Source organism: Cuculus canorus, chromosome 6, assembly GCF_017976375.1.
Source record: "Cuculus canorus isolate bCucCan1 chromosome 6, bCucCan1.pri, whole genome shotgun sequence".
Lineage (NCBI taxonomy): Eukaryota > Metazoa > Chordata > Aves > Cuculiformes > Cuculidae > Cuculus > Cuculus canorus.
In genome coordinates, this window is record NC_071406.1 from 34,837,282 (window position 1) to 34,855,355 (window position 18,074).

Genomic DNA, 18,074 nt, shown 5'->3' on the forward strand with positions numbered 1-18,074 from the left:
CTGGCTAGAAAACGGCCTGGAGGAGAAGGACCTGGCGGAGTAGGTTGACAGCCGACTGAACATGAGCCAGCAGTGTGCCCAGGTGGCCAAGAAGGCCAATGGCATCTTAGCTTGCATCAGAAACGGTGTGACCAGCAGGTCCAGGGAAGTTATTCTCCCTCTGTACTCGGCACTGGTGAGACCGCACCTTGAGTACTGTGTTCAGTTCTGGGCCCCTCACCACAAGAAGGATGTTGAGGCTCTGGAGCGTGTCCAGAGAAGAGCAACGAAGCTGGTGAGGGGGCTGGAGAACAAGTCTTGTCAGGAGCGGCTGGGAGAGCTGGGGGTGTTTAGCCTGGAGAAGAGGAGGCTGAGGGGAGACCTTATTGCTCTCTAGAACTACCTGAAAGGAGGTTGTGGAGAGGAGGGAGTTGGCGTCTTCTCCCAAGTGACAGGGGACAGGACAAGGGGGAATAGCCTCAAGCTGCACCAGGGGAGGTTCAGGTTGGACATCAGGAAAAAAATTTTCACGGAAAGGGTCATTGGGCACTGCAATAGGCTGCCCAGGGAGGTGGTTGAGTCATCTTCCCTGGAAGCGTTTAAGGGACGGATGGACAAGGTGCTGAGGGGCATGGTTTAGGGAGTATTAGGAATGGTTGGACTCGATGACTCAGTGGGTCCCTTCCAACCTAGTGATTCTATGATTCTTTCACTAGAAGCAGAGTACCACAAACTTGTATCAAGTTTATCTGTAACAAAATTCCCTCTCCCCCAAAATCTGCACTGTAACTTAGTTCAAAGTGAAAAGAAATACAAAAAAGACAGCATTTACACAGGATACTGCATGACCATCAATACTATAGTGATTGGTAGCAGAGATATCTGCAGATTCCTAGCTTTAGAAGAGCGATGTACACTTAGTTCATCATTATTTTATCTGTTCATTAAGCTATAGCACCTTAAAACGAATAAGAAATACTCTGTATCTTTGGATACAATATGACTTACAACGAAATTCCAGCTCAGACCTGCTAATTGTGAATTAGTGTTTATGCATGGTAGGGTTTCTCCAAAACTCAACTTCTCTAAATGGAAATTTAGTCCAGTCAGAATCCTCATCTTTCCTATGCATCTCATATGCCTAGTAGTTCATAGTTCAACTGGTTCAAAACCCAAGAATCTCAGATGGGTGTTCTATAAATCTAACTGCAACAGCTTCTGGGAAGGAAAAACTGTCATTGCATAAGTAGCAAACCCAGGACATTTGGGATAACTGGACAGTTGGTCTGGAACATATTGAATTTACTGCATGGGAGTAGATCAGTCTTGTTATTTACACACAGGAAGTTCGAAGATTTCCAGAAGTATCAGCAACTTACTGTCCATATTAGGCTCCATACATTTACAGGAATCTCTGCCTGTGAAACTCACGACAGACTGTGGGCAATTCAATCCAAACAATAAAGAGGCACTTGCCTTAGTCCAAGAGTCAGAACTGGTAGGTTTACTTTTTGGCTGTTGATCTCTTCTTGTTCCTTTTTTTTCCATATTTTTACTATAGCCAGCTTAGCTGAATTCCAAATAAACATGTTACTTCTGGGAATGCTTTACACTGACATCTTAAGTCCCATTGATGATTATACAAAAGACAGACATACCGCAACATTGAGCACAGCAGTCTTTAAAAACTTGAAGACCAAATTTGAAGGGTAGCAAGAATGAGAATAACTGTCGAGTAGTGTTTCACTCTATGAGCTGAGTACCTCTAGTACAATAAACCATCTGGTGTGTGGAGAGCAGGTGTAAAAAGAGCGATAGATTTACTTACTCTTGCCCCATCGTTTCCAGCTGTACCTTCAGCACCTTTCTCTCCTATGCCGCCCTATGGAAAATACCCAGAAATCTCTTTTAAGACACTGACTGTTGAATAGTTCATACCCTGGAATGACTATGGTATTAAGAAACAGGTGGTTCTACTCAGCACAACAGAAGTAACCAGACTTACTCTGTCACCCTTGGGGCCAGGCGTTCCAGCAATCCCTCTTTCTCCAGGCATACCCTGAAGACCTGGTGGTCCTGGATCACCAGGTGTCCCACTAGGGCCTGGGCTTCCCTGAAATAAATAAAGAACGAGTTATTGTCTGAGAAATATCGTTATCTCTAGGTTGTAGAACATGCTGTGCTTGTGTTGAAATCTCTGGGGTATGGTTTTAAGTAACAATTTTCTCTCAAATTTGGACATAATATAAATTTATTTATGTCCAAATACTTTTCTTTTCCCATCTTGTTACTCAGGAAGTTCAGTTGTAACACTGTAGCCTTCCAAATACATTAGTGTTTACTCAGTGCATACTAGGGATGAGAACAGGCAGAATAAGAAGCTTGAATGTCTTTCTAACTTGACCTTGATGCCACATGGGTCTATTACACAAACTAGCTACAGGTAGAAGTTGCCCAGGTTATATTATATTATATTATATTATATTATATTATATTATATTATATTATATTATACGTTTGTTTATGCTTTGCTTCTCGTGGCTCACATCCATTACAGGTCTTGCATTACTAAAGGCACTCCCTACCTGGGGTGGCCTTCCTAGGCCCAATTGTATCAATCACAGGTGACAGAAAATCACGCAGTTGTCAGTATTTTCATTTAAGCACTCAACTCTGCTAAGTCTCTTTGTGTAAACTGACATAGTTCTTAAAACTGAGCCATTGCCAGAGGGTTTTCTGCAGTTCAGAAATGGCTTTGCCCTGTTCTATGGAGAAACACAAACCCCACTTTAAACTTCAGACATATAAATTAATACAAAATGTAATTTCTCAATATTTTATTATCTTGCAAGTTATTGATATTGTAATACTGGAACAACTTCTGTCCTTCTAGAACTCTTATGTAAACGAGATACCTTCCATGAAAAGATATCCTGTTTATAATCAAAAATATATCTCTCATATTCATGCAAATGAGAGGAATTAAACATTATATCACTGCAGCTTACCTTTGGACCATCAGGACCATGACCTCCAGCCATACCCTTTTCACCCTGGAGTCCTGATGCACCTGGTTCTCCCCTTTCCCCTGGATTGCCACGTTCTCCCTACAAAATGGAAAATTATTACTTATTTAGAAGCCAGGTTACAGTTCTTGTAGACAAAATCCCAGCTACATCCGAAGTGCAGCACATCGCAGTTTGAATAAAGAGCCTGTGAACAAGTTTTATGAGAACTGATCAATCGAGAAACAGCTTTATGCTTTTATTGTTAAAGGCAGAGGAAATTAGTGGTTTTGCTCAGCAAACTAGAAGTTGTCATTTCACAGCTGTAAACCAAATCACTTAGCAGCCAATCCTCAATACTGCTTCTTGAGCTACGAAACCATTAAAAGTGGTAGGTTTTACAGAAACTATCTTAAAATGTATCCATGTTTACAACCAATTTATTGATTAAAAAAAAAGGTCAAACATCCATTTCACTTTAGCTGTCAAAGTACATATTATATATTGACTTTCAGCCTTTTCAACTGTTACAAATGTTCAAACTCTGAAAGAAAAATACTTACTCTAGGACCTAACGGACCAACAGCTCCAGGATCTCCAGGAACACCCTAAGGAGGATAGAAGTCAGCATTATTCATAGCCTTATAGTTATGGAAATTAGAAATAAACATTTTCATTTCAAAAGTACCGTGAATGTAGATGTCTAATTCTGAATGTTATCTGTCTATGACAAGAGAAGATAGAGTCCAACTTATTCTAAGATGGTGTTCAGATTCCAGCAATTATTTTATTCAAAATGCACCTCTCTGACAGCTTGCAGACTACATTCAGTACATATTTAGAAGCAGAGTGGGAATTAAATTACAAAAAGAAGAAAAGGTAAAACTATTTTATGAAGTAAATTTTTGGTAAATTACACAAAAATTACCTGATCACCTGGCTTTCCTCCCTCACCTGGAGGACCTGGTGGCCCAGGCAAACCCTATAAAAAAGTAAATAAAATGGTCACTAACATGACAGAAAGTTATATAAATTCACATTTAAATTTAATGTAGCATTATATTCAGCACAAGAGTATGCCTTCAGAGATCCTCAAGCAAAATAGTTACATAAAAAGTTTCACCAAAATGTTTTTCCTCCTCTGAGATGGCAGATCTTTAACATTTGTAGCTCATGTGCATATCAGCCCTAAAAATAAACTTCTCTATAAATGGAGGTTGACTTAATTAATACTTCATTATCAAAACAATTCTTTTGATACACAATTGGAACACCTTCAGAAAATCTCCAAATCAAAACCAAAAACCAACAAAGGTTTTCTCAAGGAATACAGAGCTGGTATGTAAGCCTTTGCCAGTTCAGTTTAGGGAACAGAGTATGTGATATGTGAGTATCACTTATTACTCTGTGCATCGTTGCTTTAATTCTGAAGCTGTGTTTTGTTAAACATCACTTGATTGAATTTTGCCAATATGAATTTTGTTCATAAAGACATGGCTTCTCACTTTTTTTTCTTAAAAAAAATATGAATTAACATACCTGAAACCCTGTAGGACCTGGTGGGCCCTGTTCTCCTCTTTCTCCTGCAAGACCCTACACAAAAGAAAGTAATAAGTATACAGTACAGGAATACAGGCAGGCTCCACAATTTTTTTTCTCTTTCAATATGTATATTTTTAATTGTGTATTTATTATAAATTTTTACTTACCCTAGGCCAAGATATACCCTATCTAAAATATGTATTAAGATTTCTTATTTCTTTAAGATCCCCCTTCCCAAAATTCTGTGCTCAGTTCTGCTGAAACCAAGGAAGGTAGGCAAATTAACTATGAGAAAATTTTGGTTCTTGGTCAGTAAAAGGAATTAGATTACTACCACATATATTTATTTTATACAAAGCTTCCCACTTCTCTAGGAATTTTTTTTCTTTAATTTTTTTGTTTGGAATAAAAAACTGACATGAAGATAGATAAAAACAGAAGCAGAAAGTGTAATGAATGGATGGAGTGACAGGCTGGCAGACAGGGTGCTAAAAGGTGACTTACTGGTGGGCCAACAGGACCTGAAGGACCAACTTCACCATCTTTACCGGGGGCTCCCTAAATTAGAATAATATAGGAAGAAGTCTTGTATAGTACACAGATATAACAGAAAACATAATTTTGTGTAATCAAATAACAAAATGCAAATAAGAGTCACACTCACTCTCTGTCCTGGGACACCTGCATTGCCTGCTTCTCCAGCTTTTCCAGGATCACCCTAATTTGCAGAGGTAAAAATGGCTATTTTTAGAAACTGTTTTCATCCATTAAAATATATGCAAATATTTAAAGTTAAACGATCTTGGGTACCAGCTGCCATACTCACACTACTACCCTTTGGCCCTGGAAGGCCCATGCTGCCTGGCTGACCTCTGATTCCTATTGAACCTGCTGGACCCGGACGTCCATCTTCTCCAGGAGCACCCTACAGAGAAAAAGCATTTTCCACATTAAACTGGAAAGCGTTTGTATATTAAAAAAATAACATGAACTTGGTTTGGTGCTATGATTATCAGTCAAAATGTCTTTAAAGCAGATATAGCTTTAGCCTTGCTGCTTCATTTAACCAAATACAATGGAATTATCATCACTGAGTCATTAAGTACATATATTTTATTGTCTCCTTAAAGAGATTTTTTTTAAAAAAGATATTTACTTCAAAACGGTTTAAAAATATTGCAGCAGCTGCTAAGCAATGGACACTGCTACACAACGAAACTAAAAGAACATTATGGGCGTTAATTTTGGAGCTGGGAATCTAATGTGAACACTGAAAAGATAAGTTAAATTAAGAAAAATCAAGTTAATAAAAGTAATTTCAATTAGCTGGGACCTTTGAATTACAGTTTCCTTACTGAAAGGACTATTATTTGTGCTGCTTACCAAGGGGCCAAGTTTTCCTTCAGGGCCTTGAACACCTGGATTTCCTGTCAAACCCTAAAAGTGTGAAAGATATGGATGTTAAGTGGTGCGTAGAACTCTAGAACAACAGAGAAATGTAAATAAATGCAAAATATATGCTCAATTATTGCCATGGAACAAACCCTAAGATATTCTTTACACAAGGATATCTTCTCTTTTTGAAAGGTCCTCATCCCCATTTTCACTCTATGGTTTTATCCCCCTCTGTATTTGATATTCCCTTTTGCTGTTCTTCTTTTTCCTGCTTTTACAACTCATGAGCTTCCCAAAGGCTCATTTTCATTTCTGCCAGTATTACCCAGCAACATTGCTGTTCTCTTTCTCTCATCTTGTGATAGTCTAAATCCTCCCCAAATACTTTTCCTGAAAAAAAATCTCTAGATGACACTTACCATTCAACTATGTAAGTTATTAATCTTAAGTTTTAATGGTCTGACCTTCAGTTTGTATTGTCTGTAGCATCTATGTTCTTTACAAGCAAACTTTCTTAAGTTGCATTAGCCGGTCTCAATCAGGACTATTTCTCCCTTATTGAAGACAAGTGGAATCTGTGCTTCTCAACATCAGCAGGAACAGAGACAGGTATTTTGGCCTTTAACTTTTAAATGGCTCCACCAAAACAAGTCTGTCTTTGTATAACAGCTTCTTAATTCTGCAAAGTTCATTGTTGCCTTTTGAAAATTAAAAATGCTGTGGTTTATAGTGTAGGTCCTTACCCTTGCACCTGGGAGGCCAGGTTCACCAGGACGCCCAGGATCCCCCTGACCTCCTTTAGGACCAGAAGAACCTGCTGGACCACGCTCTCCTTGGGCACCCTAGAAAGACACCAATGAGCTACTAGTTAACATGCAAAACAGTGACAGTATGAGAAGGTTAAATAAAACAAGCATCTTCTGTTAAAAAACTATTCTTGCAAACAGAGTATTATTATTACTTTTTTTCTTCCCTAAAATTATTACTTAAAAGTGACTTTTCCCCAAAAAGTTTTAGTCTCAGACCCCTTTTTGGCATTTGTCAATTCCTTTTGATCCTGCTTTCAGTGCTTTTGAGGATCTTCCTATTTGCTCAGAAGCAGACATTTTTTAATGAAACAGTTTATATATATATGTATGAAAATTTAAAGAAAGACCCAATAAAAGAAGGGCACTTGAATTTCATTTACCTTTGGTCCAGGCAAACCATCAGAACCTGGAAAACCACGGTTACCGGGAGCACCCTAGGAAAAAACATAAAACCAAGGTGATTATCTTAATATTTAAATAACTTATTGCAAATAAAGTACTAGATTTATGGTTTGAGGATCAGATTATTTTCTTACTTCAGTACTTTTAGATGACTATTTGTACATGCTTAAGCCAAAACCAGGCAGATCATTTCTCCTACCATACTATCCTGTGAACTGAATCCATAGATGAAAATATCCAATGTAAAAAATAATGTACAGCATTAACTACTCTTAGGAAAATAAAGTTTGACTACACCTACAACAAAGTTGTAAGAAAATTTGTGGTTATGGTAAGATATTTTTCAGTTTAGCAGGGCATCTCTCAAGACATATTATTCCTTTAGATTTCTTACCCTCTCTCCAACAGGACCTGGTGGACCTACTGACCCTGGATCACCTCGAGGACCTCTTTTCCCTTCTTCACCTACAGGGCCAATGGGACCCTGTGGACCTTGTGGGCCCTAGTGAAAATAAAATGTTTTTTTTTAAAAAAAAAATCAGTTAATCTCACCACTCCTCAAGTATATTAAAACAGACTCTTGTCTAAACTTTGAAATTTTTTTTCCAAATAAGGAAAACCAAAAATAGTTAGGCTTCAAAGCAGTTAAAAAATGCAGCTTTTCAGCACCAGCTTTTCTCTACAATAGTTATAAGCTAGTATTTCAGTAAGAAGTGCATTATGGATAAACTGTAATTTTGCAGTTTGGCTGTGCAGTGCTTCTTACAATCACCTATTTGCTCAGACACCATAATTTGTATTTATTATTATCAATTGGACAAGATGCAAAGGATAAAAAATTCAGTGAGACTGTAGTCAAAATTCTCAAAGGAGGAGAGAGTAAGTGGTAGGAAGACATTAGTTCATCTGTACATTTTGGTCAGTCATTACAAGATCATTTCGCAAGTAAGAAAAACTGAAGATCATTGACAAGTCAAACTGACTCTAACGCTGCAGAATCACATCCAAAATCTTCCAGTCTTCCAAAATTCATATGGTCACAGCATGGCATTAACCACATTCTCAAATAGTCAGTCACACATACTAGTTGTGGGTTTAACAGCTATTCATACCTTGAATGTATTTCTACTATTTCAATGTATAAATAAAATAGAATTAATATATATAAAAGTTCATAAGCATTAAATGTAAGTGGAAAAGAAAAGAGTCTTTCTTACTGTGATTAAATATTCATAATCACATAGATCCCTCTCATTTGAGATGAAGAAATTGGAACACACTTATTTTGTTTGTTACAGAATTGTCAGTAGGTACACTTAATGGGTTTTTCTGTCCTTGAGTCCGATAAGGCCTACATTGCGTAGGTCATTTATAACATCAAAGGACCCGCTTTGCAATTTATTGTTAGCACATTTTAGCCAGGTTCACTGTGCTTTGTCTTTCACAGTAATTACTCTTGTGATTATGACCATCAGAAATGTCTTGAAAAGTAAGGATCTATTCAAAATACTCATGCAAGCCTTTGTGATTGCTTTTCATCTTACAAAGTGTACGGAGACTTACAGGTTCACCTTTGGGTCCTGCTTCTCCCTTGAAACCTGGGACACCAGGGTCTCCCTGAAAACAAACACATGAATAACACCTATAATGTTAAACTTTGCATAAATCATTGACCATTCTGCATTACACTATGAAACAGGAAAACATTTCCTAGTTTAGCTACAAGTCGTCCCCTTAGCATGCTTGCTTTTTATGATGCTATCAAGACAAAAACTTAAGTAAGACAATTTGAGGAGACAATTGTTACTTTTTCACAAAATTTATATACACATTCTTCCTTCTTAGACAACATTACCGTCTGGCCTCGAATACCAGGTGGACCAGTACTGCCTTGTGGTCCTGGAGAACCGGGTGGACCTGACAAACCAGGGGGGCCTCCAGTGCCTGGAGATCCCTACAAACAGAAACAACAGCAAGTACAGTAAGGAAACATAATAAAAATAAGGAAATAAATTCACTTACACAATTTCTTCAACAGGTGATATAATTACTTACAGTAGGGCCCTTAGCACCAGGGGAACCATCTGTCCCTTCAGTACCCTAAAGGTAATTACCAATCATTAAAATTTATTTTATTGATACCAAAAGCAGAAAAAGATAGCTATTTTATCCACTTTACAAGACCAGACAGTAAAGGCTATTAAATAAATGCAGCAACACATGATTTGCTTGGTCAAATGCTAATATGGGTAACAAAGCATGCAAATCAATGTGATTTTTAATCTTTAAGTTGTTATGTTTAAGCTTAAGCTTTAAAGTACCTTCTAGGATTGAGAATGTATCAAGCTGTGGAACTTACAGTTTTCAAAGTTGTTTTAATTAAATATTGAAAAGTTCTTTTCAACAAAATAAGCACCTTTTCTTTCCTGGGAAAAAAGTCATTTAAGTAAAACTCAGTGTCTACCAAGTGGGGTATTAAAATTCACTATAAGCAGGCAACACGCACAAGCTGAGCACTGAGGAACATTAAACACAATGTACTTACAGGAAGACCTTGTGATCCTGCTGGGCCCTGTGGACCTGTTTCACCTCTTTGTCCTTGAGGACCTTCAGGACCACGAGGACCTGTTGGACCTGCTTCACCCTAAGATTTCACATGAGAAAACAACTGAAGACTAGTTTGATCTAAAAAGTAGTAACTAAGTTACTAAGTTACAAAGTAACTAAGGAGGAATACTGAGTTGATAAGAGAAAAACAATTCAGGATTTGAAACAGTTCATTAACCTTAAAATATATTTTTTTCTTACCTAATTCTGATTCTACTACTATATGAATGTAAACTTTGTAAGTACAAAAAGAATTTTGCCTCAACATTTACCAGACCAAGGAAACTTTCTGCGGAGAAGCAGCAGTATATACAGTGGCCCAAATCATATTGAATATTTTAAACATCTTTCTCTAAAATCCCAGTGTGTATCTGTAATTTGACAATTTGACAAAATTTTTTTTTGTCAAAAACCTTTTTTTTTTTTTTTTTTTCAGATTCATGAACAGCTAAGGCTTAAGATTTAAAAATTGTACCACATCTGGGCTTTTTTTTTTGCACAGTACAGATTAACTCACTATTGCATTACCATATTAAATATAAAATCTTTCTAAGACTGGACTGGATACTCCAAGAAAAAAAATCTTCCAGGGATCTCCTTCGAATTTTATGTTTATATAGATAATTTGTCTTTTGGAACTGATGGCTGTTGATATCACATCTTCACAACTGAAGTCCACATCTTCATTGTATAGTCTGCTTAGCTCTTATGGGTTCAAAGCAGCTATTCCAATTTTACATCACCTGATCATGAAACTTGAAGGCAGCTCCCATATTCAAAAGCTTTAATTGGTTCAGCACGTTAACTTCTCCAGATACTTCCAAGCACTTAAGCATACCAAAACATTTTATGACATACACTAAAAGCTCTATCATTTAGTTGTATACATTATCTTCATGCTTTTACTAAGACTTGTTTCCAAAAAACTGTTTTGTGAATGTTGCCAGCTTCACAGCAACACAAAACATCTGCTGAACTTGGCTACTTCACTAATTGAGATTTTCTTCCTGGATATTTTTTTCCTATCATGTTTAGGGAGTGTAAAGGAACAAAGAGGAGCAACTGGGTGGAGGGCAAGTATAAGAAGCACAAGGAAGCTGCATGAGTTGTCTTTTCTATCCTTACACATTCTCAAGTATAGCAAAAAAAAAATTGAGCACTTTCCAGAAAAACAAAAGAAGAAACTCTGACAAAGACAGTACTGCAGCCCAGGAAAAGTTTTCCATTTCAGCTCAACCACACAGAGCCACCAAAGGTGGTAATCATCATTTAATCTATTGTGAGGAACTGCAGTACATCTCAGTTGGAGTTCAGGCATTTTCCTTACCAGTCTAGTACGTCTCAAAAAGTATTTTCAGCTGAAACTGGAAGTTTCAGCACTACAAGGTACTGCTTTCACACTGTCTCGGACTAGCCCTCACAAATTAACTTGTAATAATGTATCTTGTTATTCTTTGAATACACTGGACAAGATTCCTGAGGCACAGCCTGACAGTCATCTTGTAATGACCACTTAGCTCAAGCAAAACCAAAAGCAAAGAAAGTATCCTAACTATGGTGCACTGTAAATGCTCCATTTCGCTTCTGATTTCTGTCTTCTTTCTCAAGGTGCTTGACTAGGACTGATTTCACAGCAACTCCTAGGGACCCATATACATGTCAGTCTGAACTCTGCATAGTCTAGCACACATTTTTAATACTGTGTTGTTAGACATATTAAAAAAAATATTTTTATTTTGTTTTTTACCTTCACACCAGGAGAACCTGGAAAACCTGGAGAACCTGTTATGCCAAGTGGGCCCTATAAAAGACAGACACACAAAGCTATAATACTGCAGTTTAGATCAAACAGGTTAGTATCTAGTCACTGGGTAAATACATTTCTGGAATAAAATGTATTTTTTCGTCATAAAACATTTCTTCATAACAAATTCAAAACATTAAATATCATTTCTCTAATTAATATACGTACATTCCATAATATACAATTATGGAATTGTGATGTAGTATTTATTTTAGTAATGTACTTACTGACTTCAGCAAAGTTACAGCTCTTGATTCAGCTATCAATGCACATGTTGCAATGTACACAGTTGACAATTATTATAGCAATCATTTTTCAATTTTAGTTTTTCACAAAACATTATATCCTCTTTTTATATCTATTACTGTGGTACAGTAATGAAAAGACCAGAAATTTGTTAAGTGATCACAATTTGTCGTACAGCAGGTAGTGAAGGAGAGTTTCATTTCCTACAAACCTAAAACAGTAATCTAGAAAAAAAAAGAGAAATTCAAGCCAATGCTGTGGGAGACATTACCAAAGGCTTTACTGGAGTGCAGATAGAATTCATCCACAGCCTTTCCCTTGTGAGTTGCCTGGTCATAAGAGGAGACCAACTTGGTCAAGCAGGGCCTGCTTTTTATTAAGCCATGCTGGCCAGGCCTGGTCCCCTGGTTGTCCTGCACTTGCATGGTGAGTGCACTCAAGATGAACCACTCCATAATCTTTCCCAGCACCAAGGTCAGGCTGACAGGTCTGTGGTTTCACAGATCTTCTTCCCAGCCCTTCCTGTAGATGGGTGCCACATTGGCAAGCCTCCAATCATCTCGGACCTCCCCTGTTGACCAGGACTGCTGATAAAAGATGGAGAGTGGCTTGGCAAACTTCCCTGCCAACTCCCTCAATACTCTTGTGGGTGGATCCCATCCAGCCCCATAGACTTGTGAGTGTCCTTGTGAGGTAGCAGGTGGACTACTTCCTCTGGGATTATGGCAGGTTTTTTCTGCACTCCAACCCTGTCTTCCAGCTCAGGGAGCTGAATACCCTGGGGATAACTGATCTGATTATTTAAGACTGAGGCAAAGAAGGCATTAAGTACCTCAGCCTTTTCTTCACCCTTGGTGGCAATGCTTCCTCCACCCTGCATCCAATAAAGGATGGAAATTCTTGTTAATGTATTTGTAAAAACATTTTCTGTTATTTCTTACAACAGTGGCCAGACTGAGTTCTAGTTGGGATTTTCTAATTTTTTCTCTGCATGACCTAATGAGATCCCAGTACCTCTTCTTCCAAAAGTGATAAACACGTCTTTTTTTTTCCCCCAACTCCTAGCCAAAGCTGACTGTTCAGCCGGGCCAGTCATCTTCCCTACCAGTTTGTCTTACAGCAGATGGGCACAGCCTGCTCCTGCATCTAGAAGACTTCCTTCTTGAAGTATATCCAGCTTTCCTGCATCCTTTTGCCTTTCAGGACTTCCTCCCAAGGGTCTCTCTCAACTAGTGTCCTAAACAAGACAAAGTCTGCCCTCAAGAAGTTCATGACAGTGGTTTTGCTAACCCCTTCTCCTTCCTTCACCAAAGAATTGAGAACTCTATCATTTCATGGTCGCTAAGCCCAAGATGGCCTCCAATAACCACAAACCCTACTAGTACTTCTCTGCTGGTAAACAGCAGGGCAAATGAGACTTCAAATGTATACATTTCAACACACATGTACGGTATGACACAAACCTTGTTTTGCTAAACAGAAAGACTTCCAATTAAGGGCTTTGGAGAACATTTGTTAATTGTTTCCATTTTCATAAAGCCTCTTGTGCTGAACAAGACATTCAACAGAAGATGTTTCTACTCTTATTATAAGCTCTTTGGATAGTGGCACACAGTGGTTATATTCACTGCATTGCTGTCCCCAGATTATTCCACCTTATCTTTTCCTGATTTTCTCTCATTTTGTAAAATATGATGTATACTGTGATAAAAATGTTCTATGTAATAAATTTCTACTAACAAACTTAATAAGAACAGTCTGTTCCACTGAGCATTACTTACAGACAACGTTCCTGCCATGACCTTGCATTGGATTTCTACAGAACTGATATAACATCTCACTAAGTATATTTTGGAAAATCTATGTTCCAATCCATTGGATTACAAATACATGTCTGCCAAATCTCTCTCTTGTTGCAGGAAGAGTTCCAGAACATGTTCCACTGCACTGACCCAAATAACTGCATTTCATTAACATATCTTCCAATGAGAAACATATGCATTAAGTATCAGTATCTCTCTTGTGACACTAGATGAGATTTTACAAAAAATGTTAGCCAACATATTATAAACGCCAGTGAAGCTAGGCTCATATTTTATGCCAAAGAAAAATTTCAAGCTTCATGTAGAATTTCATAGCTCAGGAGCCAGCTTTTTTTAACCTTATAGTTTATTTTCATTACAGAAATATCTCTTAATTGTTTGAAAGTTTCTTCTGACAAGTCATCCTTTTTTCATTATACAGTAAATAATTGCATTTTGCAACACTTTAACACTCATTTTTGAGCTTTTATTATAGTTAATTAGTTCTTATTGCAGTTTTTAATAAAGCAGTCTGTTCATTAAGAAGACACAGGTAAATTTTTCTTAGGACAGATATCACTATTAAATAAAGAGTATGCATGGAATGAAATTGTAATTGCAGGCGGGTGTATTTTGGAGATTTGAAGGGGTTTTTTGTTTTGTTGGTTTTAGGGTGGTTAGGTTTTGTAGGGTTTTTTAAGTTGAAAGTCACACAGAGGTAAAAGTTCAGGTTGGTTACATCAACACTGTCAACCACATCCTAGAATTAATACTCTCAAAAAAAGCAAACAAAACAGAATATCATAGTTTTGAGTGGAAGCTGGCCTTGCATTAATCATATTAAATCATGATAAGCTTTCTTATGCAAAAGCAACACACAATTAACTGCATGTATGTGAATAATCCCCCCAGCTTTCTAATACTTATTCGTTCAAATAACTTTTGCAAACGGACTGTGAGATTGGACTGTAGGATTGAAACCATGATCCTTTGATACACCAACATCCACAGCTTAAACCACTGCAGTCCTCTTTACCCCGTTGCAATCGTGAGAACTTCTACAGTCATCCATTCCAGGTTTTCTTAGTTTTGCAGACATTCACACATAGGCTTCTGGTTCTTCAGACTGTCCATAGTTAAAAGCCTCTCTTTTACACATTTTGTAATGGATCATTTGCAGGTAGCAAGTTCTGCTATCAGTGAGTGGCATTTCTCCTAGCTGAGAATGTGTACAATCTCATTTGCCAACTTTGTATGTGGAGAAAGATAATATGCAATTATAAAATGGTTTAAATTACGGTGTGTACCTTTAAGAAGCTTAATCTCCCTACAATATGGATGCCACTTCATAAAAGCAGCAAAGTATCGCCTCTCCAGGGAAGATGCCACTCCTCTGCAAATCGAAACCTTCAGAAGAAGCAAACTATCATTTCTAAAGTTAAAATGAGTAGAATCATTTAGGGATAATTCCCAGTGCACTTAAATGTTACCAGCAACTGGCAACAATTATTTTTGTGCGTCTTTTGATGGTGTCAAAAGGCAAATGGGAAATATAAGGTGAAAAAAGTAAGTGATTAACATAGAAACTTACCATAGGCCCTGGCTTCCCAGGCATACCATGCTGGCCACGTCCACCCTACGTAAGAAAACAGACAAAACAGATTATTTATAAGAATTCTAACTAATTTTTATATTTATTTACGGTTAGCATTTTTGATAACAGTCATACAGACTAACTCAATCAAAGAAATGCTGGATTGTAGAGCCTTCCAAACATCAGTATGGAAAACTTCAGGAAGACATTATGCTCACCTTGAAGTTAATGTATTTCTCCATTTTCAGAAAGGCCAATATTCTTAAGAATGTCATTGTATGGAGCACATAACATAAACAGAGTGCATGAAAGTCATGAGGAGAAATGCCAGAAAAAATCAATGCTTGACACAGTATGTAAAGCAACAGAATTTCTACTCAAATACAACCTCATGTCAAGGATAATCCCTCTTTTTGCTGGAAAGCAAAATATTTTTTAAGACGACAGCTTTATAATCTGTAATTAAGTTATAAGACTTAATTTAAATTGAAAGTCTAAACATGCATTTTAAAATTTTTTCCAGACAAAGCAATAGGTGTTATTACTAGGTCAGTTATTTCTGGTGAAAATAGCTTCTCAAGAGAAATTTCACAGAAATAAAGACAACATTTCTGTTTCAGAAAAAAAGTGTTGTGATGCTATTGAGCCTCACAGGCAGTTTCCAGTATGAGACGTTACCATACAGCTAGCATTCTCCTTTTAAAACTGTTTTTCACTTTCAAAATTCACAGTGAAGTTCTCACCCCACAAAACACTGCTCAGCTCCAACTTTCTCAAGCTACAGCAGAACTTGCCACAGAAGTGACAGGCAGTCACATGAATAAACACTCTTCAGGCTCAGGGATTAAATTTAAGTAAAACAAGCAAAGATTTACAAGTAGAGAGAAGGAAGATGCTACTTACTGGGGCACCTTGTGGTCCGATTCGACCTCTTTCTCCTGGCATTCCTCTAGGTCCCTTGAAGAGAGAACAAAAAGTACATTATGTAGGAGCTTATCATGGCAGAATAACAAAAAGGAGATAATAGTTCACTTGATTTTCCCCCCCCACAGTGGAAAGAACAGATACCACTCCCCACCTTTTTTCTTTGCTTTTTACTTTTTTTAGAAAACATATTTGACTTTTTTTTTTTTGCTTCAAATAAGTTTTGCACTGCATCACTCTTCAGTGTTTTTCTGCTCAGTGTTCTTTATTTGCTTTTAACAAGAACACAATTAAGTTCACTGAGATTACAAGCCTGATAAGGATAGATGATGCTAAAACAGTTGCAGAACCACTTTGGGTTTTTTTTCCTGCTGCAGGTGTAGTAGATCTTGTCCTATGGCAGGAGAAATGTAGCAGCTTACAGTCTTGCCCGGTGGAAATTTAATAGATTGTAATTTCTCTTCCTGTTACAACAGTATTTCGAGTTTTAAACACATCAGGATAAACTCTGGATAGGCTCAACAGGGTCAATAATGCGATCTCATTTATTATGTCTTATTCACAAACTAGGTTCCACTTCAAGGATATTACGTTCTGCATGACACGAGATAGTGCCTTGCAGAGAGATGTCATTATCTGTTACCAGAAAGGTGCTTTACTTCCAGAAGCACTGCTGAGACTTTTGGCATGTTATTCTGCTCTCAAGTATTCAGTTGTCTGAAAACACATCTGAATGAAAGCTACTCTTGACAAACTTTCTGTTTCACTTCCATGCTACACATGCTTATCCTCACCATAACTTCCAAAATACTCTATCCATCATTTTCTTACTTAGTGCATTTCTGACATAAATTACTCTATTTCTGTCTTAGAGCAACCTAAACCCGTTATTCTCATATTTAAATCACTACATATATGTAAAATACATATACATATCACTACATCAATATGTAAAAAAAAATTTAGTCACCCTACACTTACATGAGTAGGTAGACAATTGGAAAACCTACATTCAGGTTTCAGATGAGCCTTCTGATTTATTGTTATTATCTATGGCTGTGAATTGCAAAGAACCACAGCTTATAGTGGACCAAATGTACTGTTAGTGTAGCAGAAAACAAAAGAGTATAATAGAAAACAGAGCCTTAATTAAGAGAAAGTTCAGCTGTGCAACACAAAGTATAGCTTTCAAAACCTTAGAAGTCCTACTGGCAATAGCATGTACAATCTTAAAGCCACTTTTGTAATATGCGATGTATATGACACTCACTAGAGGACCTGATGAACCCATGGCACCTGTTGGTCCAGACTCTCCCTAGAAATAGAAATAAAATGACACAGTTAGAGGAACTGGGTTAGAGGAAAATGGAGTTACAGGTTTCCTCCCCGTTCTCCACATTTACATCAGACCTAAGTGGCAGATTTGCACAGTCATCTGTCTCCATCAAGAGCACTGTTCTCCATGTTGATAGGAAATGCCATACTTGCATATTCCCAGTGAAGCAGATTTAACTCTTACCTGTTCTAGCTAGCAGCCCACATCACCCACTGCACTGTTTTTATCAAGTTGTCACCTCCACAGAAAGTGGTAGGCAATCTCAGGAAAGAAATCTTTTCTTACTCAAAGTCTCCTTAACTGCTGATTTCATATTTAAATTTAGATTTTGAAGATTTCCTTCATTTACTACATTTTTAATGAAAAGGAATAGTTCTATCCCAACTGTGACTGCCACCTACATTAGGCCAAGTGTTTCAGCATCAGCAATGATCAAATCTGGGAAAGCCCGAAAAAAAACATTCTATGCTCTTTTAAAATAACTTTTAATCCACCCCAAAGGATTGTCTCCATCTGGCTGTCCTGTGTTAGCACTGCTTTGAACTAAAGTTGTAAGAGTGCTGCAGTATCAGTAAGGTCAAAAATTCTAAAAGAATAAAATTCTTAGGTGAAAAATGATCAGTTGATAA

The 18,074-nt window shown here is 37.4% G+C and overlaps 1 protein-coding gene across 1 annotated transcript in view; it reads right to left on the reverse strand.

Moving 5' to 3' along the window:
• Positions 1-18,074, reverse strand: part of COL5A2 (collagen type V alpha 2 chain) — a 110,975-nt gene that overhangs the window by 20,789 nt on the left and 72,112 nt on the right. Inside the window, exons 15-35 of the mRNA XM_054069716.1 lie at positions 17,380-17,424; positions 16,089-16,142; positions 15,183-15,227; positions 11,487-11,540; positions 9,678-9,776; positions 9,188-9,232; positions 8,988-9,086; positions 8,696-8,749; positions 7,527-7,634; positions 7,111-7,164; positions 6,665-6,763; positions 5,910-5,963; positions 5,353-5,451; positions 5,191-5,244; positions 5,031-5,084; positions 4,524-4,577; positions 3,913-3,966; positions 3,548-3,592; positions 2,988-3,086; positions 1,985-2,092; positions 1,808-1,861 (exon numbers count right to left, since the gene is read on the reverse strand). Of these exons, the coding sequence (XP_053925691.1) occupies positions 1,808-1,861; positions 1,985-2,092; positions 2,988-3,086; positions 3,548-3,592; positions 3,913-3,966; positions 4,524-4,577; positions 5,031-5,084; positions 5,191-5,244; positions 5,353-5,451; positions 5,910-5,963; positions 6,665-6,763; positions 7,111-7,164; positions 7,527-7,634; positions 8,696-8,749; positions 8,988-9,086; positions 9,188-9,232; positions 9,678-9,776; positions 11,487-11,540; positions 15,183-15,227; positions 16,089-16,142; positions 17,380-17,424 (1,431 nt within the window). The remainder of the gene's footprint in view (positions 1-1,807; positions 1,862-1,984; positions 2,093-2,987; positions 3,087-3,547; positions 3,593-3,912; positions 3,967-4,523; positions 4,578-5,030; positions 5,085-5,190; positions 5,245-5,352; positions 5,452-5,909; positions 5,964-6,664; positions 6,764-7,110; positions 7,165-7,526; positions 7,635-8,695; positions 8,750-8,987; positions 9,087-9,187; positions 9,233-9,677; positions 9,777-11,486; positions 11,541-15,182; positions 15,228-16,088; positions 16,143-17,379; positions 17,425-18,074) is intronic.